The 26892-nt window shown below is 52.2% G+C and overlaps 1 protein-coding gene across 1 annotated transcript; it reads right to left on the bottom strand.

The window, feature by feature from the left end:
* Nucleotides 1-26892, bottom strand: LOC128821609 (retinitis pigmentosa 1-like 1 protein). Its single transcript, XM_054002802.1, has 14 exons — nucleotides 26855-26892; nucleotides 23367-23498; nucleotides 21623-21754; nucleotides 18135-18266; nucleotides 16391-16522; nucleotides 14647-14778; nucleotides 12903-13034; nucleotides 10222-10353; nucleotides 9611-9943; nucleotides 6548-6660; nucleotides 5802-5919; nucleotides 4210-4949; nucleotides 1613-1750; nucleotides 1-241 (listed from the first exon to the last, which is right to left on the bottom strand). Exons 2-12 carry the CDS (start codon nucleotides 23496-23498, stop codon nucleotides 4728-4730), a joined length of 1710 nt encoding a protein of 569 aa, XP_053858777.1. The 5' UTR covers nucleotides 26855-26892; the 3' UTR covers nucleotides 1-241; nucleotides 1613-1750; nucleotides 4210-4727.

The raw sequence follows: 26892 nt of genomic DNA, 5'->3' as shown, positions 1-26892 counted from the left end.
TCTGCCAAATGAGTTGATGCTTCAGAAACTTTATTTAATTCCAATCCTACTCTATAAACCTATACTACAAAACAACTCAATAATCCTACTTTAGAGTCCTACTCTACAATCCTACTCTAACTTGGTTATGGAGATAATATCTTGACTGTTAGATTCTTGTCTTCTTCTTCTTCTCCTTCTTCACTGAGTTGATGAGTGGTACCAGGGTGGACGCTGGCTTGGCTGATGTTACAAATGGATGCTGTCCATAGGGAGAAAAAAAAAAAAAGAACAGTGAACCATGACTTTCCAAGCTCAGTGCTTCACAGACTCAATCAGGATTCCTCTGGTACTTAGAAAGACCCAGAAAGAGGAGTGACGGGGACATCTGCTCCCCTGTCATCCTGTGCAGGACCTTGCCATCACAGGCAAACCTGGCCCAGAATCCCACTTATCCCTTTATTCTGGTTTCTCCATCTAGCTGGGATTTTTGCCCTGCCAGTGCTCTAGAAATGGTGCTTTCTGTCCCTGGGGTTTCTTCCTTTCAGGAAACTCCAGTGACCCACATAGGTCCCTGTCTTTGAGAGACAGGCACCGTGCTAATTTCCACAGGGAGACAGAGCAGTGTCTACCTTTCCATGCCCTGCCCCTCCTGTGCTGGATGGCACCTTCCTTCCCAGCAGGGCCAGCCGAGTGGCGCTGGCTGCTGCAGTTCCCTCTCTGCCACACAGGCTGGCAGTAAGCCTGGGCCAGTTCCCCTCTGCCTGAGCGTGCCAGGCAGCAGATGGGGCTGGGACAAGTCCCTCTCAGCTGCCCCTGTCTGCGTGCCAGAAACCTCTAAGGGTGGGGTGGGGGGCAGAAACCAGGGCCCCTCAGAGGCTCACAGTGAGCCCCCCACAGCCCCTCCTGCCCACAGCCAAATCTCTCCAGACTGCTCTGCCAGGACTGGCTTCCTTGGGTTCCTCCACCACCATTTCATGGCTCTGTACCCTGCATTGCTCTACTTCAGTTCTTTTGCCATTCGATAAAACGGAGCACCCCACCAAATTACAAAACAGGGTGACAGAAACAGCCAGAAAACAGAGCACCTGTCTTCTCAGGAAATGCGGAGAGAGGTGGAGTTATTCAGCTTTGTGAAGAACAGGCCCCAGGGAGACCTTATTGCCACTTTCCAAGACTTCAGAGTGGCTTTGAAGAAAGTGGAGGACATCTTTTTTATCAGGGCCAGTTAACAATAGAATGTGGGCAAATATTTTTAAACAAAATGGGGATCAAGTCAGAGTAAGTCTGAGGAAGAACTTGTTTACTCAGAGCATGGTGCAACACCGGCACAGGTTGTCCCAAGAGCTTGTAGGTGCCCCATCCCTGCAGGTATTCCAGGTCAGGTGGGAAAGGGCTCTGAGCAATCTGATCTCTTTGAAGATGTCCCTGCTCATTGCAGGACACTTGGACCAGATGACCTTCACAGGGCCCTGCCAGCCCAGCCCAGTCTAGGATTCTTCACTGTTTTCATTTGAACAGCACCAAGAGTGGAGGTGAGGAGGAACGGGGGCTCATCTGATGCCTTGGACCTCACTGGAGGAGGAGCCCATCCCTCAGACACTCTTTCACCTGCAGCCCCTTTGCATTTTACCTGCAGGAGATCCTTGGCAGACCAGCGCCGTGCCTCGTCTGTCTGCAGGCAGCAGCTCAGGAAGTCACGCAGGCAAGACGAGCATCGGTTGGGCTGCCGCAGCTTTGGTCTCCCTCCTCTGGCTATCAGGAGTTGAGCCTGCAGGAAAAGGAAACATAAGGCTCCAGCTGCTTCTTTCCCATCTGTAAGTGCTCTCTCAGATCCCATTGTTTAAGCTCCACTCTGCAGGGCAGTTTCTGCCCTGGCAGAGACCCAGAGATGACTTTTCTTTACCAACCAAAAACCCAAAGCCCAATGCAGCCACAGCTTTTCCAGCATTCAGCAGATCTTGCCTTGGCAGCTGATTTCATTGACTGACCTAGTTAGTGGGAACTACATCAGCAAAGCATGTTTCCTTCTCAGAGGATTCGCACCAGCTTGACAGGCTTTTGAGAAGACGGACTCTGCTACACTAACTAACTCTATTATTTCCAAGGATTAGTACATGAAAGGCATCTCTGCAGTGCTTGTTGGTCCCTTAAGCACAGTGGTCATAAACCAAAACTCATCGAGCTTCTTGTCCTCTTCTAGAAAACAGCAGTACGTGGAAGGCAAGAAAGGAAACCTGCCAGGTATTCCTCAGGTAAGGAAACAAACATTTGGAATCTCATATTCAACACAGACAGTTTAAGATGCCTGCACAAATGTATTGGGATGAAAATGCCTGCTTGGGCACACAGGAGCCACCTGCAGCTCTGTCTCTCAGCTGCAAGTTTCAGCTTCTTTATGTGGCAAAAGGAAAACTTTTCAAGGTCAAATCAGAAGAAGTGCCATCCCTATGGTCACCCTCTGCTCATTTGGATACTCAATCAATGCATTAATGGTGTCCCCATCGCAGAAAGTGTTGGGTAAGAAATGGGAGGTTTTGGCTGGCTCTCCATGGCACCAGGCTGTGGCCTGGTCTCCATAAAAATGCCTATCACAATACTAACAGCTCTGTGCTGGTGGCACTGAAATAGATGGTGACCAAAAAGACTATCCTCTTCAAGCCAGAGGAAAATTTCCAAGCCTGAAACAGCAAACACACTCCCCTTGAGTATAAATAATTATGGCAGCTTTCTTTCCTTTTCCCACACCCCCAGAGGTCACAAAGAGGGTTTTATCCTGTCTCTCTGCAGCTGTGCTCAGCCACTGGACATGGTGGGGAGCTGGAGTCCTCACTGTCCTTAGAACTGTGCAAGCCAGGGATGGCCCTGCTCCTGTGGTAAAGGAACACAGCACCGGCGTCAACTGCCCACGTTGGATCCCAGCCCTGGGCACCTGGCTGCAAGCTCATCAACTTGTTAAAGTACCCAGAAACAGCCAAGAGTTTAGTGTACAATTCTAACTGCAGTCGGAGAAAAACACATCCTAAACTTATCCAGGCCACCCACACGCAAGACTGAACAATGTACAGATGATTTGAAAGCCTGAAAGTTTTGAAGGCCAACAGGATTGGGAAAAGATGCTACAGTTTGGAGGAAAATTGATGTGCTGTGGTTAAAAAAAGAACAAGAAAGCAAAACTGTTGGGGAAGATGAAACAGGAAAACGTTCTAATCTGGCAAAAGATTTTTAGAATATGGAAACTATAAGCGAGATTGAAATGAAAGTAAGCTTTGAGATAGTTACTAGCCTTAGTTACTGAGCAACTGGAAAACAATGGTATGGCTGGCTGAAGGCAATCCCCTTCAGGGTGCAAAGAGTAGTTTTTAAGGTTTAAAATGTAACACAGTATGGTAATGTAATTATTCCTATAGGCTGTAGGTAAATGCTATAGGATCTGTCTTTTGTACTAGATTGGTTAGTGACAATTAGAATATTCAGCACAGAAGAAGATTTATTGGGCTGTAACCAGAACTTCCTCGCTCTTTCAGGTCTCTCTTTTGGGCTCCTCTTTTGGGCCTGCTCCGAGCTGTGGCTGGCAGCTCCAAACAGGGCCCCTGCAGCCACGCCCTTTGCAATAAACCGAAAGTTCCAAGACCTGGCTTCAAAGATCTCTCGTTTCTGTCCACCCTGACGGTCCTACCCATCATCGCTCCTAGACAAAACTACTTGGGCATAGCTTTGGTGGTTGTTTCTCTTTTTCCTTTCTTTTTCTTTTTCTTTTTCTTTTTCTTTTTCTTTTTCTTTTTCTTTTTCTTTTTCTTTTTCTTTTTCTTTTTCTTTTTCTTTTTCTTTTTCTTTTTCTTTTTCTTTTTCTATAAAATTGAAACTGGGAAGGTCTAACCTCCATTTCTCAGGCTATTTACCACATGTCTAACCTCTCCACTGAAAAATTCTTGTCCTTCAGAGACAGAGCTCCAGCAGGCTTCAAAAAGCAAATGAGAAATTTCAGGCATGGCTGGAGGCCAAAATTCCAGGTTTCTGAACTGGTTAGGTTTCTGAACTGGTTACCTTCCTCTTCCCTTCTGATGCAACCAAATCGACAGCAGATGCTGATGTGCTGCAGGGACATTTTTAGAAGGGGACCTTGGTGGAAGTGGTGCCAGCAGATGGCAATGGGATTTTGTCCAATGGCACACTGACCATGGGACAGGTGAGAAAGACAAGCAGGATCAGTGAGTATTTGCACCTTACCGAAACAGTTTTATTCCGGTAAGGGACTTCTCGTTCCACCATTTCGATGCCCACGATTCCAAAAAACCATATGTCCACTTTGGGGCCATATGGTTGACCTGTCACCACTTCAGGCGCCATCCACCCAGAAATGCTGGCCACTGAGCTCTGTCGACTCTGCTCAGGGGTGAGCTGAGCAAAGGGGCCAGAGTCAACTGTGGAGAAAAAAACATACCATGAAAGCCAGCTCAAGTTAGGAAATCAAGCAAAAGAATTCCCCACTCTCAGTCTAAGAATGTGCTGTTGAGTCTCCTGGAGAACTGTCCACGCTCTGTTTCCTCAGGGCTTTAGACAAGGAAGTATGGAATTGACCACTTCCAAAAAAACCCCAGTTGTTTTAAGCTGCTCACAGCAGTGGCCTTCATTCCCCTGAAGCTTTACATTGTAGCTCCCTCCCTCTGGAAGAGACACACACAGAGCAATGCCACTCTTGACTTCTCGTGGTTCCATATACCTCTGTGCACGTTGCAACTGTGTCATCAGCTCACAGTGGGGGGCCCTGCACTGCCACCAGCACCATTTTTGGGGAGCTGGCAGTCACTCAAAGCAGCCCCACAGCCCACATCCCTGGAATGCTGCACCTGACCAAGAATACACTGACCCAGCTTGACAGAGCCATCGGTTCTGAGAAGGATGTTGCTGCTCTTCACATCTCGGTGGATCACGTGGTTCGAGTGAAGAAAATCCAGGCCTTGCAGGCACTGAGAGAGAAAACAGAAACAGGAGGGCAAAAATTAGTGATGTGATTTCATTACACAAGAAAGGAAACAGCTCTAAAAGATTCCCTCTGCAGGGGAATGGTGAGTAATGGCAGAACACAGTGCCATTGCGAGGAAGAGCTTGCTGCTCCACCACTTGCAGAGCAGGACCTTTCTAAGGAAAAGGCATGTCAGCTTTTGAAAAAGCAACAGCAGCTGCTGTTGTTGTAGACTGTCCCCTGCAAACCAGCCAGCATGGCTGCTGCTGCTGTGGATGTGCTTTCTCCATGCAGAGGACAAGTGAGGGGTTTTGCCAAGGAAGAGAAAGTCCCTCCCTTTGGTGTGAAGTGGATCACTTTGGGGTGGGAGGCTGCATGACAAAGGTTTTGTTGCTGGCCTCAGCACAGACTTGGAAGTATCACAACAGTCACCTTCCTGAAGCAAAGAGCATTTTGGCTGCACTACTGTCCTTTTCCAGTTGAGGACTATGAGAAATGAGTCTCTCTTTTTATTTTGCTGATCATTTCAAATGCTGCCACCAGCACCTTTGCTTTTACAGGCAAGGAATGCAGTGCAGACAGGCTGGAGATGAAAGTTTAGGGAAGCAAGGTGGAGAACAGCAAATACAAATCCAAGAGACAGAGTGAGAATACAACAGTAGGAGATATGAGTACAAGAACTAACTGCTGTGAGTGCAGGGGCACTGGCAGGCATTTCACTTGAGAGGCTTTTACTTGCCCATAGCATACCAGCAACACAGAAACAAAGCTTGGCACATGAAATCACTCCAGGTCGGAGCCCTGTTTCCCAGACAATCCTGCCCAAGCCCTGGGCAGCACAGATGGGATTGCTGACCTCCCGACTGATGGCTGCCATCTCGTCTTCAGACAGGTAGGTCTCGCTGATGACATCGCTCAGAGTGCCTCCGTCCATGTACTCCATGACCAGCCAGAGCTGCCCATCCACAAGGTAGCTGAAAGAAGGAAACAAGAGCATGGAGATAAACATGCATGGCTAGGTTGTTTTCTTGATTGACTATTGTTTCCAAGTCCCTTTGTGACAAGGACAGAATGAAAGGAATAGATATTCCCTCTAGGCTGTGCATTGTTTGCAATCTGTCTCAAGAAGAAAGGCACAGCTGTGAAAAAAGGAGATGTCTTCAATTGCCAGCAAGTAAAAACTGCAGGTTAGGAACAGATCAAAAACCTGTCAAACTGTGTGTTTCTGGAAATAAGCACCTAGTCTTCCTGGCATGCAAAGCAATGGAAAAGAGGGGACGCAATCCAAGGGAAATCCATGTTAGTTTATCTGGACGTAAGAGGACTCTTGAAAAAAACCAAGCCCCAAAACAATGTGGTGGCTGTGAACTTACAGGCTATTGATTCAGTAAGATATGACTGATGCAGGTTTTTGAATAATCTTCAAACTCTGTGTACCAGGGAAGACTCATGCAGACAAGATGCACTCTCTTCCCATCCACTGGAGATGAGCAGAGCAATAATAATTAACCAATAATTACAGCTCTATTTTCTGCCAGTGAACAAAGTGGAATTTTACCATGCATGTTTGCAATATGTAAACAAACATTCACAACAACTCACCTGTCTAAATAGTTGACCAGGTTGGGATTCTTATTTGTCTTCATGAGCATAAGTTCATTGACTTTTAGTTCCTTCTTCCTCGGTCCTTGGAGATTTATTTTCTTTATGGCCACCTAAAATGACATTGAAAATGAGTAACTTGAGAAGTTGGCGGCACAAGACCACAAGGCACATGGAGCGAGTGATTTTGCAATGCCACAGCCGAGCTGTGCCAAACTGCCTTGTGATTGGGCATTGCAGTAATTAGGAACTGACATTGCAACAGCCCATTTCTCTGCTCCCTTGGAGGCCAGTTACAGGACACGTGGCCACTGAGGTTTTGCCTTGTCCACTTGGTAACTGTGGTGTCTCAACTATCACCCACAAAGCTCTGAGCACACTCCCTGCTGCTTTGTCTGGGATTCAGAAGAAGTAATCCATGCCTTAATACTCTGTGGATACATCTCGGGCTATGGGCAGGACTTAGGGCTTTTAGGGATGCTGTGCAGATCTCTCCCTACGTGCAGTTCTCCAGTGCAGCACTGCAGGTGGCTAAGGAACTACCAGTAACTTTCAGATGCATTTGCTGGCAAGCAGAAGTGAGAATTCAGGACTCTGAAGCCGTAGCCCCAAAGAGCAGTGAGATGCTCAAAGGCACCACCTTTGTTTTAGCAATGGAGAGCAAATGAGCACATCCTTCTCTGAAAGGAACTGTTGCCCTCCTTGCCTTCCTTCTGGCAGCTGAGAAGGACAAAGACTGTCCCAAATGTATTTTGCAGGCTGGTAGCAGTCTGTGCTTCTTGTGCCTTTTCTGCACACCTCTACTCAAAGCTCCAGCCACAGCTGCTCACACCAGAGGACCTGCGGGATTTGTTGACATTTACCTGCTCTCCTGTGGCATTGTCAAGTGCTCTGCAAACATCTCCAAAAGTCCTAGAAACAAAAAAGCAGCAAAGAAAGGAGAAGACATTTAGATCTTGCAGTGAAAGCCAGCCCACAGAGGAGATCTCTGCTGCAAATGCCTAAAACCTGCCGGATGCAGGCGGGCTCTGCCCGAAGGCAGATGATGCATTTTCCTCTCAAGTGCATGGGCACTGGGCCTGTCCCTGAAGCGTTGCTGTTTACTGCCTCAGCTCCTAAGGAGAGCTCCTTCTTTCACCTTGGGTTTCAGGTTCTAAACTGTGCAGGTTTTGTCCTGACCATGGAGTATTTCCTTCAGCAATCTCTTGGAAAGAAATGTTCCTGAGAACTGTTATCTGACAGCTATCAGGGAGTATCTTGCTCTTTCAGGCAAGCAAGTTTCTTCCCCTTTTATTAGTGTGGCTGTATGATTTGGAGATATACAAAAATGCTCAGGAAATTAACACAGAACTGTCCCACACTTGAGAGACAAGGAGATTTTCCAGGTCCTGTTCCTTGCTGCCGGCAAGAACTTGGCAGCATGGAGGTGTCTCTGCCAATGCCTTCTGGGCACACTCACAAATTCAGAGCAGCACTGAGAGATGGGACAATCTATCCCCAGTGTCTGAACATGGGGATAGATGTCTGTTTGCAGCTGTTCTGACTTCACACTGCATAGATATTCCACCAGAAAAACACCTGGCCCATGGTTATGTAGAAGTAACTGTGGTTGGACTCACCCTCTGCCAATATATTCCAGTTCAGTGTATTTCATCACAGGATTTTCCATGTTCACTATTTTCCCTGAGGGAAACAAAATGCAAGATGCTCACTTTAAAGCAGATATCTCAGCTTCCAGGAGATTCAAAAGGCAGACCCAGAGCCTGGAGCTTTGAACCCTTTGTGTTCGGCTGGGTAACAACAACAACCAGGCAGACAGCTCTGCAGCACAGGTGGCCAGCACAGAGACTGCTTTTCTACAGCAGTTCCTGTGGGGAAATGTCTCTAAATGTCCCTGGGACACCAAACTCAGGAAAAGCATTTGGTACAGCTATGTTGACACCTGCACACAATAGACTGTCCCTCAGACAAGAAATACAGCAGACGTACTCAGTAGCTCCAGGGAGTCATCCTTGATCTCCTGTTGCTGAGCAGCAGCTGGGTCAGCACTGGAGATGAACAAACCGCCCCGGCTCCGCTTCTCAGGTTGGGGAGCAAAAGCTCCTTTAGACCATGCTGTTGCTGCAGCAGGTTTGGTGACAAAGCCCTTGTAGATCTGGGACAAGAAATGAGTTTATGTCAGAAAGGTGGCTGGCAGAGATTAGCCTGAGATTCCATTTCAAATGCAAGCCCTTAGGAAGGTGCTGTCAGCAACATGAAGCGCTCTTAAGTGGGTTTTTTCTGATGTCCACTTCTCAGACTGGATGGGTCAAAACCAAAGGCTAGTTCTACTCGAGTGGATAGCCAGATTCATGGTCCATTTTCATGGATTTTCTGAAGGATCACTGCCACAATGACCATTCTACTTCCTCTCAAGGATTCCTTTCCCCCTCCAAGGGCTACAGACACACTTGCAGCTCCTTGTTCAAGTGCTCGTCCTCCCCCCACTGTGTCCTCTTTTCCTGCACCATCTTCAGGTCATGCCCAACCTGTAGCACCTTTGGTGGGGACAGTTCCTGTGCCTCACGCCAGCCTCGGGGCTCTTCAGTGCCACTCATTTGCCGGAAGTCTTTGCCGGCTGCCCGGTGAGATGTCAACACTTGCACCTCGAGTCAAACAGAACAAAGCAGTCAGAGACTACAGCTTGTCCCTGTCAGTCAGGAGTCACTGACTGTGAGGAAAGAACAGATTTACAAGGGATACAGACAGCTTGTTTCAATCCTCCATCTGGGTCACCATCTTCCCCTGTAAAAACACCTCAAGAAACAAGGAGAGCAGGAACAGGCCAGCAGGAATCAATTTGGATGACTGCTGGCCAAAAGGCCAAAGGACAAGTCCCACTGTCCAGGGCAGCAGCTGAGATTCAGCACACCAGGAAATGTCCTTCTGAGTGACTGTGATACACACTAGAGCAGGATGGCACTCAGAGGCATCACCCCGCTCCCTGCTGCTCTGCACTGGGAAGGCCAGAAGGGCAGAAACCACCAGTTTGGTGACTGCAGTGGCTATCCCTCTTTCACTCACTTGCTTTTGTAGAGCCTGAGGGAGGGGATTAAGTTTTTCTCTGATGATTTTAATTTCTTCCTCCTGCCTCTTCTCCCTTGCCATGATCTTAGCGTGAGCTTTCTGAAAGTCTGTGTCCAGCTGTTCCTTCAAGTTCTGTAAAATACAAGAGAGAGGATCTTTCATGAGTGGAGTGGCTGCCACTCTTTCACTCACCTGGTTTTGTTGATCGCCCCTCTGCTGATGGAGATTCATCTCCTCTTGAATTCTTCTCGTGTCTTCCTGGTTCTTCTTTACTTCCGTGATGGCACTCTGAGCTTCGGGCTGCTCTGCTTGTGGCTCTGCCTTGATGCTCTGTACACACAAATGCAGAGCAAGTGACTGGGAGCTGCCATAAGGCTCAGCTTTTTCCTCTTGCAGCCTCAAAATCACATTTATTCAGCCACTTCTTTCTGCTTCCCTACCCACACCTGCTTCCAATGGAACCCTCTTGTCCCAGTGCTGATCTCTGCAGATTCCAAGGCTCCGTGCTTTCAGTGCCTCTGGGACTCCTGGCCTCCTCACTCCCAAGAGCTCTGTTTTATGCCCCTCTTCCTGCCCTTTCCCTCTGACACCTGGCGAGTCTGGCTTACCTGGCCATTCTCCTGTGGCTCTTCCACCTGCTGCCTGAGCTGCTCTTCCTGCTCTTGGGCTCTCAGCTCTCCCTGAGTCTGGCATGGCATCTCTGATAAGGCAATCTGCTCCTGCTCTTTCTCTGGAAGGATCTGCACAGAAAGCAAGAGAAGATGGGTTTCAACTTTCCATAGGACATTTGTGGGCTAAGACTCAAGAACTGATGGGCTCACACGTTCCCAAAGCACTGTGCTGCTGCTCTCCTGGGTCATTCTCTGCCCGTGGGGAGGCACAGATTCCAAAGTGACCCTGGCACTACAATCAGGGGCCATCTGGGGCTGAAGCTCCAACAGCCTCTCAGGCAGCTGACAGGGAAGGTGTGGCATTTCTCAGGGGTCTGGTGAGGGCCTCCCTCTGCTCCTGCCATGTCCTGTTTGTCTTTCAGTAGTGACTGACACCCAGCCCAGTCCCACAGCTCCATCCTGCCTCTGCAGGTGGCTTCCTGGGTGAGCTCACCCTTTATGAGAGACACTTCTGGAGTTCATGTTCTCTTCACCACCTAAAACATGGAATTCTTCCACCTCTCTGGGACAGGCAGAAATTAAAGAATTAACTGGGGGCCTCAGGATGAAGAGGCTGGAGGAGGAAAACAGCTCTGAGGGGAAAAAACCACCATATCTGGAGGGGGAAACAGCTCTGCCTGCTCAGAATCGGTCAACAGAACGTGTCTCTAATCCTCTCCTGAAAGGGATGCTTTAAGTGAACTTTGCACCTCCAACTACTTTGGACCAGAGCCAAGAAGATTCAATTATGCAAATGACAGATAGATAGATAGATAGAGAGAGAGAGAGAGAGAGAGAGAGAGAAAGATAGAACTCACTCTTATAATCTCTCTTTCCTATCATTTCTGTTGCTACACACACTTGGTAGACATTGCCCTGATCAGCAGCAATCCTGAGATTGCTCTCCTGTTGCTTCAATAAACCACACTCCCGGGGAATCTGGAGCATTTAGGTCCTTATGGAATGCAATCAGGTCCAGAGCATTGCACTGGGAATGGCACTCTTGCAGCATCTGTGCTTGGCCAAGTGCTTCTCTTGGACTTGATGACACTGAGAGTGCTAAAGGGGCTGTAATCAGAAATAAAGCCCAGCCTCTGCCAGCTCCTCTGATCTCTGAGGACAATCTGGAATGCAAGAGCATTGATTTCCTGCTCAGTTCCCAAACACCACGTTTACTGATTCCCTGGGCTGCAAAAAGGCAGAGGTACTGTCAATATGAATGCGAAGTGCAAGGCCCTGTTGACTGGCCTGGCACCAGAACAGCTCCTTCTGCACCAATCTCGCTGCCCCAAACAATGTGATCTCATGCAAAAATACTGCATCCTCCAAAAATGTCACCTTACAAAAGAAAATGCGAGCAGAATCTCAACAAGTGCTGGACAAAGACAGAAAAGTTTGAGGAAAATAGCCTTGCCTTGCTGAGAAATGAGAAACTGAACAGGACTTCTCCTCCCAACAAAGGAAGAAACCACAACATGAAAGAGTCACCAAATGAAGTGTCAAAAACACTTGGATGCAGTGAGATAATATTTGTAGGAGAAATAGCATTTGTAGTGAGCACTATCTTGCAGGGATTTATGGAACACTGCCTGGAGGTCACTGACGAGCCTCCCGTTGTCCAGGCTAAAGCTCCCTCAGCACCTCCTCCTTGGCCTTGCGCTCCACAGCCTTCCCCAGCTCCCGTGTCCTCCTCTGCACACGCTCCAGCCCCTCAAGGACTTTCTGCTTCACAGGGGCCCACAACTGGGCACAGCACTCCCAGCTGTGGCCGCAGCGCTGCCCAGCCCAGGGGGACGCTCCCTGCCCTGCTCCTGCTGCCCCACTCTTGCTGACACAGGCCAGGACGCCCTTGGCCTTCCTGGCTCCCTGGCCACGCGCTGGCCCACCTTCAGCTGCTCTTGACCGGCACCCCTGGGTCCTTTGGGCCCACGCAGCTCCCCCACCACAAACTTGCCCCTTTGACGTCAAATACAGCAGCCACAATTCCAAGATGTCCTTCCTCTTCTCAGCAACACAAGACAGCAGTCAAGGACTTGCAGCTTCACCCCCACCCGAGCCACTAATGCCATTTCCAAAGCTGCAGGCTTCATCCCAAAACGCATCCACAGAAACTCGCCCCTTCTGCTTTTTGCCTGGCAAGAAGCCTTCCCTACAAGGCACTTGCTTCCTTTGGCCTCACCCCACAAGAATAGCCTACCCCAGCTTCATGGACAACGCAATCATCTCCTTGCAGCTTATCAAAAGCCAAAAGAGACTGTACAAGTGAAGAACTGCTGCAGAAAACTGCAGAACACTTCCACAAGCCAAACACACCTTTGCAGAAAGGGAAAACAACTAAAGAAAGCCCTGTGACCTCCAGCACGAGCACCTGTGCCCTTGGCCACGGCCCTGCAGAAGCCCAGAGACAGAGCTTTCTTGAGCCAAGCAGGCAGAAGCTGAGCCGCAGTCCCCAGCTCTTGGGTGCCTCAAGGTGACAGGCCAAAGGCCAATTTCTAGCTGTCCCTGCCTGCAGGAAATGGCCGCGTCCTGCGGGATTCCAGCACTCAGCATCCTCAGCCAGCAACAGCAAGTGCTGGCTGCTCAGAAACTTGCAGCTCTGCCTTGCACTAAAGACAGCACCACCCACAACTGGCACTTACTCTCTTGGAACCATCAGGCTCTGCTGTGACCACAGCTGCAGGCTCGTGGTCCTCTTGCTCCTTTTGCTCCTCTTTGGCTTCTTCTCCAGGAGCAGAGGGAGCCGGGGCAGAGACTGCTGCTGCTTCTGTCATCTGTGGCAAGAGAGAAACATGAGGGACAGGCCGTTACCTATGGTTTAGCACCTCCTTTCTCCTGGCATCTACAACCACCTCTTTGAAGGAGAAATCATCAGCATTCTTAGCAATGGCATTCTAAGTCACTCCGGCCAGATTAAAATGGGCTAATTCAAGAGAACTCTGTTTGCCTAGGAATTTGATAGTCCTCCATGGCTGCTATCTGCAAGGCACAGTGCCTCTGCACAAGGGAGCTTTTAGCTCTTGAAAGCTGTGAAATGGAAAAGTAGGAAATAGCCAGCAAGGCCTTTGCTATTGCTGCGGCAGACATGGAAAACTAAAAGTGGATCAGAATCCCATTCGGTGCAGGAAAAGGGCAGGAAAGCTTGTGCAGAAGCATCTTTGCTTGCTGGGAAGAGAGAAAATCAGCAGGGCTTCTCCTCCTAGCAAGCCAAGAAACCACAAATTGGAAGTGTCACCTCCTCAGGTGGCTAAAGCACATGGATGCAGAGCGGGGATGTTTGGCAGGGAAGCAGGCCTTGGGGTGAGCGCTGTCCTCTATGGATCTATGGAAGTGTGCCTGAAGGGCCCTGACGAGCCTCCCGTTGTCCAGGCTAAAGCTCCCTCAGCACCTCCTCCTTGGCCTTGCGCTCCACAGCCTTCCCCAGCTCCCGTGTCCTCCTCTGCACACGCTCCAGCCCCTCAAGGACTTTCTGCTTCACAGGGGCCCACAACTGGGCACAGCACTCCCAGCTGTGGCCGCAGCGCTGCCCAGCCCAGGGGGACGCTCACTGCCCTGCTCCTGCTGCCCCACTCTTGCTGACACAGGCCAGGACGCCCTTGGCCTTCCTGGCTCCCTGGCCACGCGCTGGCCCACCTTCAGCTGCTCTTGACCGGCACCCCTGGGTCCTTTGGGCCCACGCAGCTCCCCCACCACAAACTTGCCCCTTTGACGTCAAATACAGCAGCCACAATTCCAAGATGTCCTTCCTCTTCTCAGCAACACAAGACAGCAGTCAAGGACTTGCAGCTTCACCCCCACCCGAGCCACTAATGCCATTTCCAAAGCTGCAGCCTTCATCCCAAAACGCACCCACAGAAACTCGCCCCTTCTGCTTTTTGCCTGGCAAGAAGCCTTCCCTACAAGGCGCTTGCTTCCTTTGGCCTCACCCCACAAGAATGGCCTGCCCCAGCTTCATGGACAACGCAATCATCTCCTTGCAGCTTATCAAAATCCAAAAGAGACTGTACAAGAGAAGAACTGCTGCAGAAAACTGCAGAACACTTCCACAAGCCAAACACACCTTTGCAGAAAGGGAAAACAACTAAAGAAAGCCCTGTGACCTCCAGCACGAGCACCTGTGCCCTTGGCCACGGCCCTGCAGAAGCCCAGAGACAGAGCTTTCTTGAGCCAAGCAGGCAGAAGCTGAGCCGCAGTCCCCAGCTCTTGGGTGCCTCAAGGTGACAGGCCAAAGGCCAATTTCTAGCTGTCCCTGCCTGCAGGAAATGGCCGCGTCCTGCGGGATTCCAGCACTCAGCATCCTCAGCCAGCAACAGCAAGTGCTGGCTGCTCAGAAACTTGCAGCTCTGCCTTGCACTAAAGACAGCACCACCCACAACTGGCACTTACTCTCTTGGAACCATCAGGCTCTGCTGTGACCACAGCTGCAGGCTCGTGGTCCTCTTGCTCCTTTTGCTCCTCTTTGGCTTCTTCTCCAGGAGCAGAGGGAGCCGGGGCAGAGACTGCTGCTGCTTCTGTCATCTGTGGCAAGAGAGAAACATGAGGGACAGGCCGTTACCTATGGTTTAGCACCTCCTTTCTCCTGGCATCTACAACCACCTCTTTGAAGGAGAAATCATCAGCATTCTTAGCAATGGCATTCTAAGTCACTCCGGCCAGATTAAAATGGGCTAATTCAAGAGAACTCTGTTTGCCTAGGAATTTGATAGTCCTCCATGGCTGCTATCTGCAAGGCACAGTGCCTCTGCACAAGGGAGCTTTTAGCTCTTGAAAGCTGTGAAATGGAAAAGTAGGAAATAGCCAGCAAGGCCTTTGCTATTGCTGCGGCAGACATGGAAAAGTAAGAGTGGATCAGAATCCCATTTGGTGCAGGAAAAGGGCAGGAAAGCTTGTGCAGAAGCATCTTTGCTTGCTGGGAAGAGAGAAAATCAGCAGGGCTTCTCCTCCTAGCAAGCCAAGAAACCACAAATTGGAAGTGTCACCTCCTCAGGTGGCTAAAGCACATGGATGCAGAGCGGGGAGGTTTGGCAGGGAAGCAGGCCTTGGGGTGAGCGCTGTCCTCTATGGATCTATGGAAGTGTGCCTGAAGGGCCCTGACGAGCCTCCCGTTGTCCAGGCTAAAGCTCCCTCAGCACCTCCTCCTTGGCCTTGCGCTCCACAGCCTTCCCCAGCTCCCGTGTCCTCCTCTGCACACGCTCCAGCCCCTCAAGGACTTTCTGCTTCACAGGGGCCCACAACTGGGCACAGCACTCCCAGCTGTGGCCGCAGCGCTGCCCAGCCCAGGGGGACGCTCCCTGCCCTGCTCCTGCTGCCCCACTCTTGCTGACACAGGCCAGGACGCCCTTGGCATTCTTGGCTCCCTGGCCACGCGCTGGCCCACCTTCAGCTGCTCTTGACCGGCACCCCTGGGTCCTTTGGGCCCACGCAGCTCCCCCACCACAAACTTGCCCCTTTGACGTCAAATACAGCACCCACAATTCCAAGATGTCCTTCCTCTTCTCAGCAACACAAGACAGCAGTCAAGGACTTGCAGCTTCACCCCCACCCGAGCCACTAATGCCATTTCCAAAGCTGCAGGCTTCATCCCAAAACGCATCCACAAAAACTCGCCCCTTCTGCTTTTTGCCTGGCAAGACGCCTTCCCTACAAGGTGCTTGCTTCCTTTGGCCTCACCCCACAAGAATGGCCTGCCCCAGCTTCATGGACAACGCAATCATCTCCTTGCAGCTTATCAAAAGCCAAAAGAGACTGTACAATCGAAGAACTGCTCCAGAAAACTGCAGAACACTTCCACAAGCCAAACACACCTTTGCACAAAGGGAAAACAGCCAAAGAAAGCCCCGTGACCTCCAGCACGAGCACCTGTGCCCTTGGCCACGGCCCTGCAGAAGCCCAGAGACAGGGCTTCACTGAGCCAAGCAGGCAGAAGCTGAGCCGCAGCCCCCAGCTCTTGGGTGCCTGAAGGTGACAGGCCAAAGGCCAATTTCTAGTTGTCCCTGCCTGCAGGAAATGGCCGCGTCCTGCGGGATTCCAGCACTCAGCATCCTCAGCCAGCAACAGCAAGTGCTGGCTGCTCAGAAACTTGCAGCTCTGCCTTGCACTAAAGACAGCACCACCCACAACTGGCACTTACTCCCTTGGAAGCATCAGGCTCTGCTGTGACCACAGCTGCAGGCTCGTGGTCCTCTTGCTCCTTTTGCTCCTCTTTGGCTTCTTCTCCAGGAGCAGAGGGAGCTGGGGCAGAGACTGCTGCTGCTTCTGTCATCTGTGGCAAGAGAGAAACATGAGGGACAGGCCGTTACCTATCGTTTAGCACCTCCTTTCTCCTGGCATCTACAACCACCTCTTTGAAGGAGAAATCATCAGCATTCTTAGCAACGGCATGCTAAGTCACTCCGGCCAGATTAAAATGGGCTAATTCAAGAGAACTCTGTTTGCCTAGGAATTTGATAGTCCTCCATGGCTGCTATCTGCAAGGCACAGTGCCTCTGCACAAGGGAGCTTTTAGCTCTTGAAAGCTGTGAAATGGAAAAGTAGGAAATAGCCAGCAAGGCCTTTGCTATTACTGCGGCAGACATGGAAAAGTAAAAGTGGATCAGAATCCCATTCGGTGCAGGAAAAGGGCAGGAAAGCTTGTGCAGAAGCATCTTTGCTTGCTGGGAAGAGAGAAAATCAGCAGGGCTTCTCCTCCTAGCAAGCCAAGAAACCACAAATTGGAAGTGTCACCTCCTCAGGTGGCTAAAGCACATGGATGCAGAGCGGGGATGTTTGGCAGGGAAGCAGGCCTTGGGGTGAGCGCTGTCCTCTATGGATCTATGGAAGTGTGCCTGAAGGGCCCTGACGAGCCTCCCGTTGTCCAGGCTAAAGCTCCCTCAGCACCTCCTCCTTGGCCTTGCGCTCCACAGCCTTCCCCAGCTCCCGTGTCCTCCTCTGCACACGCTCCAGCCCCTCAAGGACTTTCTGCTTCACAGGGGCCCTCAACTGGGCACAGCACTCCCAGCTGTGGCCGCAGCGCTGCCCAGCCCAGGGGGACGCTCACTGCCCTGCTCCTGCTGCCCCACTCTTGCTGACACAGGCCAGGACGCCCTTGGCATTCCTGGCTCCCTGGCCACGCGCTGGCCCACCTTCAGCTGCTCTTGACCGGCACCCCTGGGTCCTTTGGGCCCACGCAGCTCCCCCACCACAAACTTGCCCCTTTGACGTCAAATACAGCAGCCACAATTCCAAGATGTCCTTCCTCTTCTCAGCAACACAAGACAGCAGTCAAGGACTTGCAGCTTCACCCCCACCCGAGCCACTAATGCCATTTCCAAAGCTGCAGCCTTCATCCCAAAACGCAACCACAGAAACTCGCCCCTTCTGCTTTTTGCCTGGCAAGAAGCCTTCCCTACAAGGCACTTGCTTCCTTTGGCCTCACCCCACAAGAATGGCCTGCCCCAGCTTCATGGACAATGCAATCATCTCCTTGCAGCTTATCAAAAGCCAAAAGAGACTGTACAAGTGAAGAACTGCTGCAGAAAACTGCAGAACACTTCCACAAGCCAAACACACCTTTGCACAAAGGGAAAACAACCAAAGAAAGCCCTGTGACCTCCAGCACGAGCACCTGTGCCCTTGGCCACGGCCCTGCAGAAGCCCAGAGACAGAGCTTCACTGAGCCAAGCAGGCAGAAGCTGAGCTACAGCCCCCAGCTCTTGGGTGCCTGAAGGTGACAGGCCAAAGGCCAATTTCTAGCTGTCCCTGCCTGCAGGAAATGGCCGCGTCCTGCGGGATTCCAGCACTCAGCATCCTCAGCCAGCAACAGCAAGTGCTGGCTGCTCAGAAACTTGCAGCTCTGCCTTGCACTAAAGACAGCACCACCCACAACTGGCACTTACTCTCTTGGAACCATCAGGCTCTGCTGTGACCACAGCTGCAGGCTCGTGGTCCTCTTGCTCCTTTTGCTCCTCTTTGGCTTCTTCTCCAAGAGCAGAGGGAGCCGGGGCGGAGACAGCTGCTGCTTCTGTCATCTGTGGCAAGAGAGAAACATGAGGGACAGGCCGTTACCTATAGTTTAGAACCTCCTTTCTCCTCGCATCTACAACCACCACTTCGAAGGAGAAATCATCAGCTTTCTTAGCAATGGCATTCTAAGTCACTCCGGCCAGATTAAAATGGGCTAATTCAAGAGAACTCTGTTTGCCTAGGAATTTGATAGTCCTCCATGGCTGCTATCTGCAAGGCACAGTGCCTCTGCACAAGGGAGCTTTTAGCTCTTGAAAGCTGTGAAATGGAAAAGTAGGAAATAGCCAGCAAGGCCTTTGCTATTGCTGCGGCAGACATGGAAAACTAAAAGTGGATCAGAATCCCATTCGGTGCAGGAAAAGGGCAGGAAAGCTTGTGCAGAAGCATCTTTGCTTGCTGGGAAGAGAGAAAATCAGCAGGGCTTCTCCTCCTAGCAAGCCAAGAAACCACAAATTGGAAGTGTCACCTGCTCAGGTGGCTAAAGCCCTTGCATGCAGAGCGGGGAGGTTTGGCAGGGAAGCAGGCCTTGGGGTGAGCGCTGTCCTCTATGGATCTATGGAAGTGTGCCTGAAGGGCCCTGATGAGCCTCCCGTTGTCCAGGCTAAAGCTCCCTCAGCACCTCCTCCTTGGCCTTGCGCTCCACAGCCTTCCCCAGCTCCCGTGTCCTCCTCTGCACACGCTCCAGCCCCTCAAGGACTTTCTGCTTCACAGGGGCCCACAACTGGGCACAGCACTCCCAGCTGTGGCCGCAGCGCTGCCCAGCCCAGGGGGACGCTCACTGCCCTTCTCCTGCTGCCCCACTCTTGCTGACACAGGCCAGGACGTCCTTGGCCTTCTTGGCTCCCTGGCCACGTGCTGGCCCACCTTCAGCTGCTCTTGACCGGCACCCCTGGGTCCTTTGGGCCCACGCAGCTCCCCCACCACAAACTTGCCCCTTTGACTTCAAATACAGCACCCACAATTCCAAGATGTCCTTCCTCTTCTCAGCAACACAAGACAGCAGTCAAGGACTTGCAGCTTCACCCCCACGCGAGGCACTAATGCCACTTCCAAAGCTGCAGGCTTCATCCCAAAACGCATCCACAGCAACTTGCCCCTTCTGCTTTTTGCCTGGCAAGACGCCTTCCCTACAAGGTGCTTGCTTCCTTTGGCCTCACCCCACAAGAATGGCCTGCCCCAGCTTCATGGACAACGCAATCATCTCCTTGCAGCTTATCAAAAGCCAAAAGAGACTGTACAATCGAAGAACTGCTCCAGAAAACTGCAGAACACTTCCACAAGCCAAACACACCTTTGCACAAAGGGAAAACAGCCAAAGAAAGCCCTGTGACCTCCAGCACGAGCACCTGTGCCCTTGGCCACGGCCCTGCAGAAGCCCAGAGACAGGGCTTCACTGAGCCAAGCAGGCAGAAGCTGAGCCGCAGCCCCCAGCTCTTGGGTGCCTGAAGGTGACAGGCCAAAGGCCAATTTCTAGTTGTCCCTGCCTGCAGGAAATGGCCGCGTCCTGCGGGATTCCAGCACTCAGCATCCTCAGCCAGCAACAGCAAGTGCTGGCTGCTCAGAAACTTGCAGCTCTGCCTTGCACTAAAGACAGCACCACCCACAACTGGCACTTACTCCCTTGGAAGCATCAGGCTCTGCTGTGACCACAGCTGCAGGCTCGTGGTCCTCTTGCTCCTTTTGCTCCTCTTTGGCTTCTTCTCCAGGAGCAGAGGGAGCTGGGGCAGAGACTGCTGCTGCTTCTGTCATCTGTGGCAAGAGAGAAACATGAGGGACAGGCCGTTACCTATCGTTTAGCACCTCCTTTCTCCTGGCATCTACAACCACCTCTTTGAAGGAGAAATCATCAGCATTCTTAGCAACGGCATGCTAAGTCACTCCGGCCAGATTAAAATGGGCTAATTCAAGAGAACTCTGTTTGCCTAGGAATTTGATAGTCCTCCATGGCTGCTATCTGCAAGGCACAGTGCCTCTGCACAAGGGAGCTTTTAGCTCTTGAAAGCTGTGAAATGGAAAAGTAGGAAATAGCCAGCAAGGCCTTTGCTATTGCTGCGGCAGACATGGAAAACTAAAAGTGGATCAGAATCTCATTCGGTGCAGGAAAAGGGCAGGAAAGCTTGTGCAGAAGCATCTTTGCTTGCTGGGAAGAGAGAAAATCAGCAGGGCTTCTCCTCCTAGCAAGCCAAGAAACCACAAATTGGAAGTGTCACCTCCTCAGGTGGCTAAAGCACATGGATGCAGAGCGGGGAGGTTTGGCAGGGAAGCAGGCCTTGGGGTGAGTGCTGTCCTCTATGGATCTATGGAAGTGTGCCTGAAGGGCCCTGATGAGCCTCCCGTTGTCCAGGCTAAAGCTCCCTCAGCACCTCCTCCTTGGCCTTGCGCTCCACAGCCTTCCCCAGCTCCCGTGTCCTCCTCTGCACACGCTCCAGCCCCTCAAGGACTTTCTGCTTCACAGGGGCCCACAACAGGGCACAGCACTCCCAGCTGTGGCCGCAGCGCTGCCCAGCCCAGGGGGATGCTCACTGCCCTTCTCCTGCTGCCCCACTCTTGCTGACACAGGCCAGGACGCCCTTGGCCTTCTTGGCTCCCTGACCACGCGCTGGCCCACCTTCAGCTGCTCTTGACCGGCACCCCTGGGTCCTTTGGGCCCACGCAGCTCCCCCACCACAAACTTGCCCCTTTGACGTCAAATACAGCAGCCACAATTCCAAGATGTCCTTCCTCTTCTCAGCAACACAAGACAGCAGTCAAGGACTTGCAGCTTCACCCCCACCCGAGCCACTAATGCCATTTCCAAAGCTGCAGGCTTCATCCCAAAACGCACCCACAGAAACTCGCCCCTTCTGCTTTTTGCCTGGCAAGACGCCTTCCCTACAAGGTGCTTGCTTCCTTTGGCCTCACCCCACAAGAATGGCCTGCCCCAGCTTCATGGACAACGCAATCATCTCCTTGCAGCTTATCAAAAGCCAAAAGAGACTGTACAATCGAAGAACTGCTCCAGAAAACTGCAGAACACTTCCACAAGCCAAACACACCTTTGCACAAAGGGAAAACAGCCAAAGAAAGCCCCGTGACCTCCAGCACGAGCACCTGTGCCCTTGGCCACGGCCCTGCAGAAGCCCAGAGACAGGGCTTCACTGAGCCAAGCAGGCAGAAGCTGAGCCGCAGCCCCCAGCTCTTGGGTGCCTCAAGGTGACAGGCCAAGGGCCAATTTCTAGCTGTCCCTGCCTGCAGGAAATGGCCGCGTCCTGCGGGATTCCAGCACTCAGCATCCTCAGCCAGCAACAGCAAGTGCTGGCTGCTCAGAAACTTGCAGCTCTGCCTTGCACTAAAGACAGCACCACCCACAACTGGCACTTACTCTCTTGGAACCATCAGGCTCTGCTGTGACCACAGCTGCAGGCTCGTGGTCCTCTTGCTCCTTTTGCTCCTCTTTGGCTTCTTCTCCAAGAGCAGAGGGAGCCGGGGCGGAGACAGCTGCTGCTTCTGTCATCTGTGGCAAGAGAGAAACATGAGGGACAGGCCGTTACCTATAGTTTAGAACCTCCTTTCTCCTCGCATCTACAACCACCACTTCGAAGGAGAAATCATCAGCTTTCTTAGCAATGGCATTCTAAGTCACTCCGGCCAGATTAAAATGGGCTAATTCAAGAGAACTCTGTTTGCCTAGGAATTTGATAGTCCTCCATGGCTGCTATCTGCAAGGCACAGTGCCTCTGCACAAGGGAGCTTTTAGCTCTTGAAAGCTGTGAAATGGAAAAGTAGGAAATAGCCAGCAAGGCCTTTGCTATTGCTGCGGCAGACATGGAAAACTAAAAGTGGATCAGAATCCCATTCGGTGCAGGAAAAGGGCAGGAAAGCTTGTGCAGAAGCATCTTTGCTTGCTGGGAAGAGAGAAAATCAGCAGGGCTTCTCCTCCTAGCAAGCCAAGAAACCACAAATTGGAAGTGTCACCTGCTCAGGTGGCTAAAGCCCTTGCATGCAGAGCGGGGATGTTTGGCAGGGAAGCAGGCCTTGGGGTGAGCGCTGTCCTCTATGGATCTATGGAAGTGTGCCTGAAGGGCCCTGACGAGCCTCCCGTTGTCCAGGCTAAAGCTCCCTCAGCACCTCCTCCTTGGCCTTGCGCTCCACAGCCTTCCCCAGCTCCCGTGTCCTCCTCTGCACACGCTCCAGCCCCTCAAGGACTTTCTGTTTCACAGGGGCCCACAACTGGGCACAGCACTCCCAGCTGTGGCCGCAGCGCTGCCCAGCCCAGGGGGACGCTCACTGCCCTTCTCCTGCTGCCCCACTCTTGCTGACACAGGCCAGGACGCCCTTGGCCTTCTTGGCTCCCTGGCCACGCGCTGGCCCACCTTCAGCTGCTCTTGACCGGCACCCCTGGGTCCTTTGGGCCCACGCAGCTCCCCCACCAGAAACTTGCCCCTTTGACGTCAAATACAGCACCCACAATTCCAAGATGTCCTTCCTCTTCTCAGCAACACAAGACAGCAGTCAAGGACTTGCAGCTTCACCCCCACCCGAGGCACTAATGCCATTTCCAAAGCTGCAGCCTTCATCCCAAAACGCAACCACAGAAACTCGCCCCTTCTGCTTTTTGCCTGGCAAGAAGCCTTCCCTACAAGGTACTTGCTTCCTTTGGCCTCACCCCACAAGAATGGCCTGCCCCAGCTTCATGGACAACGCAATCATCTCCTTGCAGCTTATCAAAAGCCAAAAGAGACTGTACAAGCGAAGAACTGCTGCAGAAAACTGCAGAACACTTCCACAAGCCAAACACACCTTTGCACAAAGGGAAAACAGCCAAAGAAAGCCCTGTGACCTCCAGCACGAGCACCTGTGCCCTTGGCCACGGCCCTGCAGAAGCCCAGAGACAGAGCTTCACTGAGCCAAGCAGGCAGAAGCTGAGCCGCAGCCCCCAGCTCTTGGGTGCCTGAAGGTGACAGGCCAAAGGCCAATTTCTAGCTGTCCCTGCCTGCAGGAAATGGCCGCGTCCTGCGGGATTCCAGCACTCAGCATCCTCAGCCAGCAACAGCAAGTGCTGGCTGCTCAGAAACTTGCAGCTCTGCCTTGCACTAAAGACAGCACCACCCACAACTGGCACTTACTCTCTTGGAAGCATCAGGCTCTGCTGTGACCACAGCTGCAGGCTCGTGGTCCTCTTGCTCCTTTTGCTCCTCTTTGGCTTCTTCTCCAAGAGCAGAGGGAGCCGGGGCGGAGACAGCTGCTGCTTCTGTCATCTGTGGCAAGAGAGAAACATGAGGGACAGGCCGTTACCTATAGTTTAGAACCTCCTTTCTCCTCGCATCTACAACCACCACTTCGAAGGAGAAATCATCAGCTTTCTTAGCAATGGCATTCTAAGTCACTCCGGCCAGATTAAAATGGGCTAATTCAAGAGAACTCTGTTTGCCTAGGAATTTGATAGTCCTCCATGGCTGCTATCTGCAAGGCACAGTGCCTCTGCACAAGGGAGCTTTTAGCTCTTGAAAGCTGTGAAATGGAAAAGTAGGAAATAGCCAGCAAGGCCTTTGCTATTGCTGCGGCAGACATGGAAAACTAAAAGTGGATCAGAATCCCATTCGGTGCAGGAAAAGGGCAGGAAAGCTTGTGCAGAAGCATCTTTGCTTGCTGGGAAGAGAGAAAATCAGCAGGGCTTCTCCTCCTAGCAAGCCAAGAAACCACAAATTGGAAGTGTCACCTGCTCAGGTGGCTAAAGCCCTTGCATGCAGAGCGGGGATGTTTGGCAGGGAAGCAGGCCTTGGGGTGAGCGCTGTCCTCTATGGATCTATGGAAGTGTGCCTGAAGGGCCCTGACGAGCCTCCCGTTGTCCAGGCTAAAGCTCCCTCAGCACCTCCTCCTTGGCCTTGCGCTCCACAGCCTTCCCCAGCTCCCGTGTCCTCCTCTGCACACACTCCAGCCCCTCAAGGACTTTCTGCTTCACAGGGGCCCACAACTGGGCACAGCACTCCCAGCTGTGGCCGCAGCGCTGCCCAGCCCAGGGGGACGCTCACTGCCCTTCTCCTGCTGCCCCACTCTTGCTGACACAGGCCAGGACGTCCTTGGCCTTCTTTGCTCCCTGGCCACACGCTGGCCCACCTTCAGCTGCTCTTGACCGGCACCCCTGGGTCCTTTGGGCCCACGCAGCTCCCCCACCACAAACTTGCCCCTTTGACTTCAAATACAGCACCCACAATTCCAAGATGTCCTTCCTCTTCTCAGCAACACAAGACAGCAGTCAAGGACTTGCAGCTTCACCCCCACGCGAGGCACTAATTCCATTTCCAAAGCTGCAGGCTTCATCCCAAAACGCACCCACAGAAACTCGCCCCTTCTGCTTTTTGCCTGGCAAGACGCCTTCCCTACAAGGCACTTGCTTCCTTTGGCCTCACCCCACAAGAATGGCCTGCCCCAGCTTCATGGACAACGCAATCATCTCCTTGCAGCTTATCAAAAGCCAAAAGAGACTGTACAATCGAAGAACTGCTCCAGAAAACTGCAGAACACTTCCACAAGCCAAACACACCTTTGCACAAAGGGAAAACAGCCAAAGAAAGCCCCGTGACCTCCAGCACGAGCACCTGTGCCCTTGGCCACGGCCCTGCAGAAGCCCAGAGACAGGGCTTCACTGAGCCAAGCAGGCAGAAGCTGAGCCGCAGCCCCCAGCTCTTGGGTGCCTGAAGGTGACAGGCCAAAGGCCAATTTCTAGCTGTCCCTGCCTGCAGGAAATGGCCGCGTCCTGCGGGATTCCAGCACTCAGCATCCTCAGCCAGCAACAGCAAGTGCAGGCTGCTCAGAAACTTGCAGCTCTGCCTTGCACTAAAGACAGCACCACCCACAACTGGCACTTACTCCCTTGGAAGCATCAGGCTCTGCTGTGACCACAGCTGCAGGCTCGTGGTCGTCTTGCTCCTTTTGCTCCTCTTTGGCTTCTTCTCCAGGAGCAGAGGGAGCCGGGGCGGAGACTGCTGCTGCTTCTGTCATCTGTGGCAAGAGAGAAACATGAGGGACAGGCCGTTACCTATCGTTTAGCACCTCCTTTCTCCTGGCATCTACAACCACCTCTTTGAAGGAGAAATCATCAGCATTCTTAGCAATGGCATTCTAAGTCACTCCGGCCAGATTAAAATGGGCTAATTCAAGAGAACTCTGTTTGCCTAGGAATTTGATAGTCCTCCATGGCTGCTATCTGCAAGGCACAGTGCCTCTGCACAAGGGAGCTTTTAGCTCTTGAAAGCTGTGAAATGGAAAAGTAGGAAATAGCCAGCAAGGCCTTTGCTCTTGCTGCGGCAGACATGGAAAACTAAAAGTGGATCAGAATCCCATTCGGTGCAGGAAAAGGGCAGGAAAGCTTGTGCAGAAGCATCTTTGCTTGCTGGGAAGAGAGAAAATCAGCAGGGCTTCTCCTCCTAGCAAGCCAAGAAACCACAAATTGGAAGTGTCACCTCCTCAGATGGCTAAAGCACATGGATGCAGAGCGGGGATGTTTGGCAGGGAAGCAGGCCTTGGGGTGAGCGCTGTCCTCTATGGATCTATGGAAGTGTGCCTGAAGGGCCCTGACGAGCCTCCCGTTGTCCAGGCTAAAGCTCCCTCAGCACCTCCTCCTTGGCCTTGCGCTCCACAGCCTTCCCCAGCTCCCGTGTCCTCCTCTGCACACGCTCCAGCCCCTCAAGGACTTTCTGCTTCACAGGGGCCCACAACTGGGCACAGCACTCCCAGCTGTGGCCGCAGCGCTGCCCAGCCCAGGGGGACGCTCACTGCCCTTCTCCTGCTGCCCCACTCTTGCTGACACAGGCCAGGACGCCCTTGGCCTTCTTGGCTCCCTGGCCACGCGCTGGCCCACCTTCAGCTGCTCTTGACCGGCACCCCTGGGTCCTTTGGGCCCACGCAGCTCCCCCGCCACAAACTTGCCCCTTTGACGTCAAAGACAGCAGCCACAATTCCAAGATATCCTTCCTCTTCTCAGCAACACAAGACAGCAGTCAAGGACTTGCAGCTTCACCCCCACCCGAGGCACTAATGCCATTTCCAAAGCTGCAGGCTTCATCCCAAAACGCACCCACAGCAACTCGCCCCTTCTGCTTTTTGCCTGGCAAGAAGCCTTCCCTACAAGGCACTTGCTTCCTTTGGCCTCACCCCACAAGAATGGCCTGCCCCAGCTTCATGGACAACGCAATCATCTCCTTGCCGCTTATCAAAAGCCAAAAGAGACTGTACAAGTGAAGAACTGCTGCAGAAAACTGCAGAACACTTCCACAAGCCAAACGCACCTTTGCACAAAGGGAAAACAACTAAAGAAAGCCCTGTGACCTCCAGCACGAGCACCTGTGCCCTTGGCCACGGCCCTGCAGAAGCCCAGAGACAGAGCTTCACTGAGCCAAGCAGGCAGAAGCTGAGCTGCAGCCCCCAGCTCTTGGGTGCCTCAAGGTGACAGGCCAAGGGCCAATTTCTAGCTGTCCCTGCCTGCAGGAAATGGCCGCGTCCTGCGGGATTCCAGCACTCAGCATCCTCAGCCAGCAACAGCAAGTGCTGGCTGCTCAGAAACTTGCAGCTCTGCCTTGCACTAAAGACAGCACCAGCCACAACTGGCACTTACTCTCTTGGAACCATCAGGCTCTGCTGTGACCACAGCTG

Source organism: Vidua macroura, chromosome Z, assembly GCF_024509145.1.
Source record: "Vidua macroura isolate BioBank_ID:100142 chromosome Z, ASM2450914v1, whole genome shotgun sequence".
Lineage (NCBI taxonomy): Eukaryota > Metazoa > Chordata > Aves > Passeriformes > Viduidae > Vidua > Vidua macroura.
Note: the sequence above shows the minus strand (reverse complement) of the source record. Positions and strands in the feature narration are given on the sequence as shown.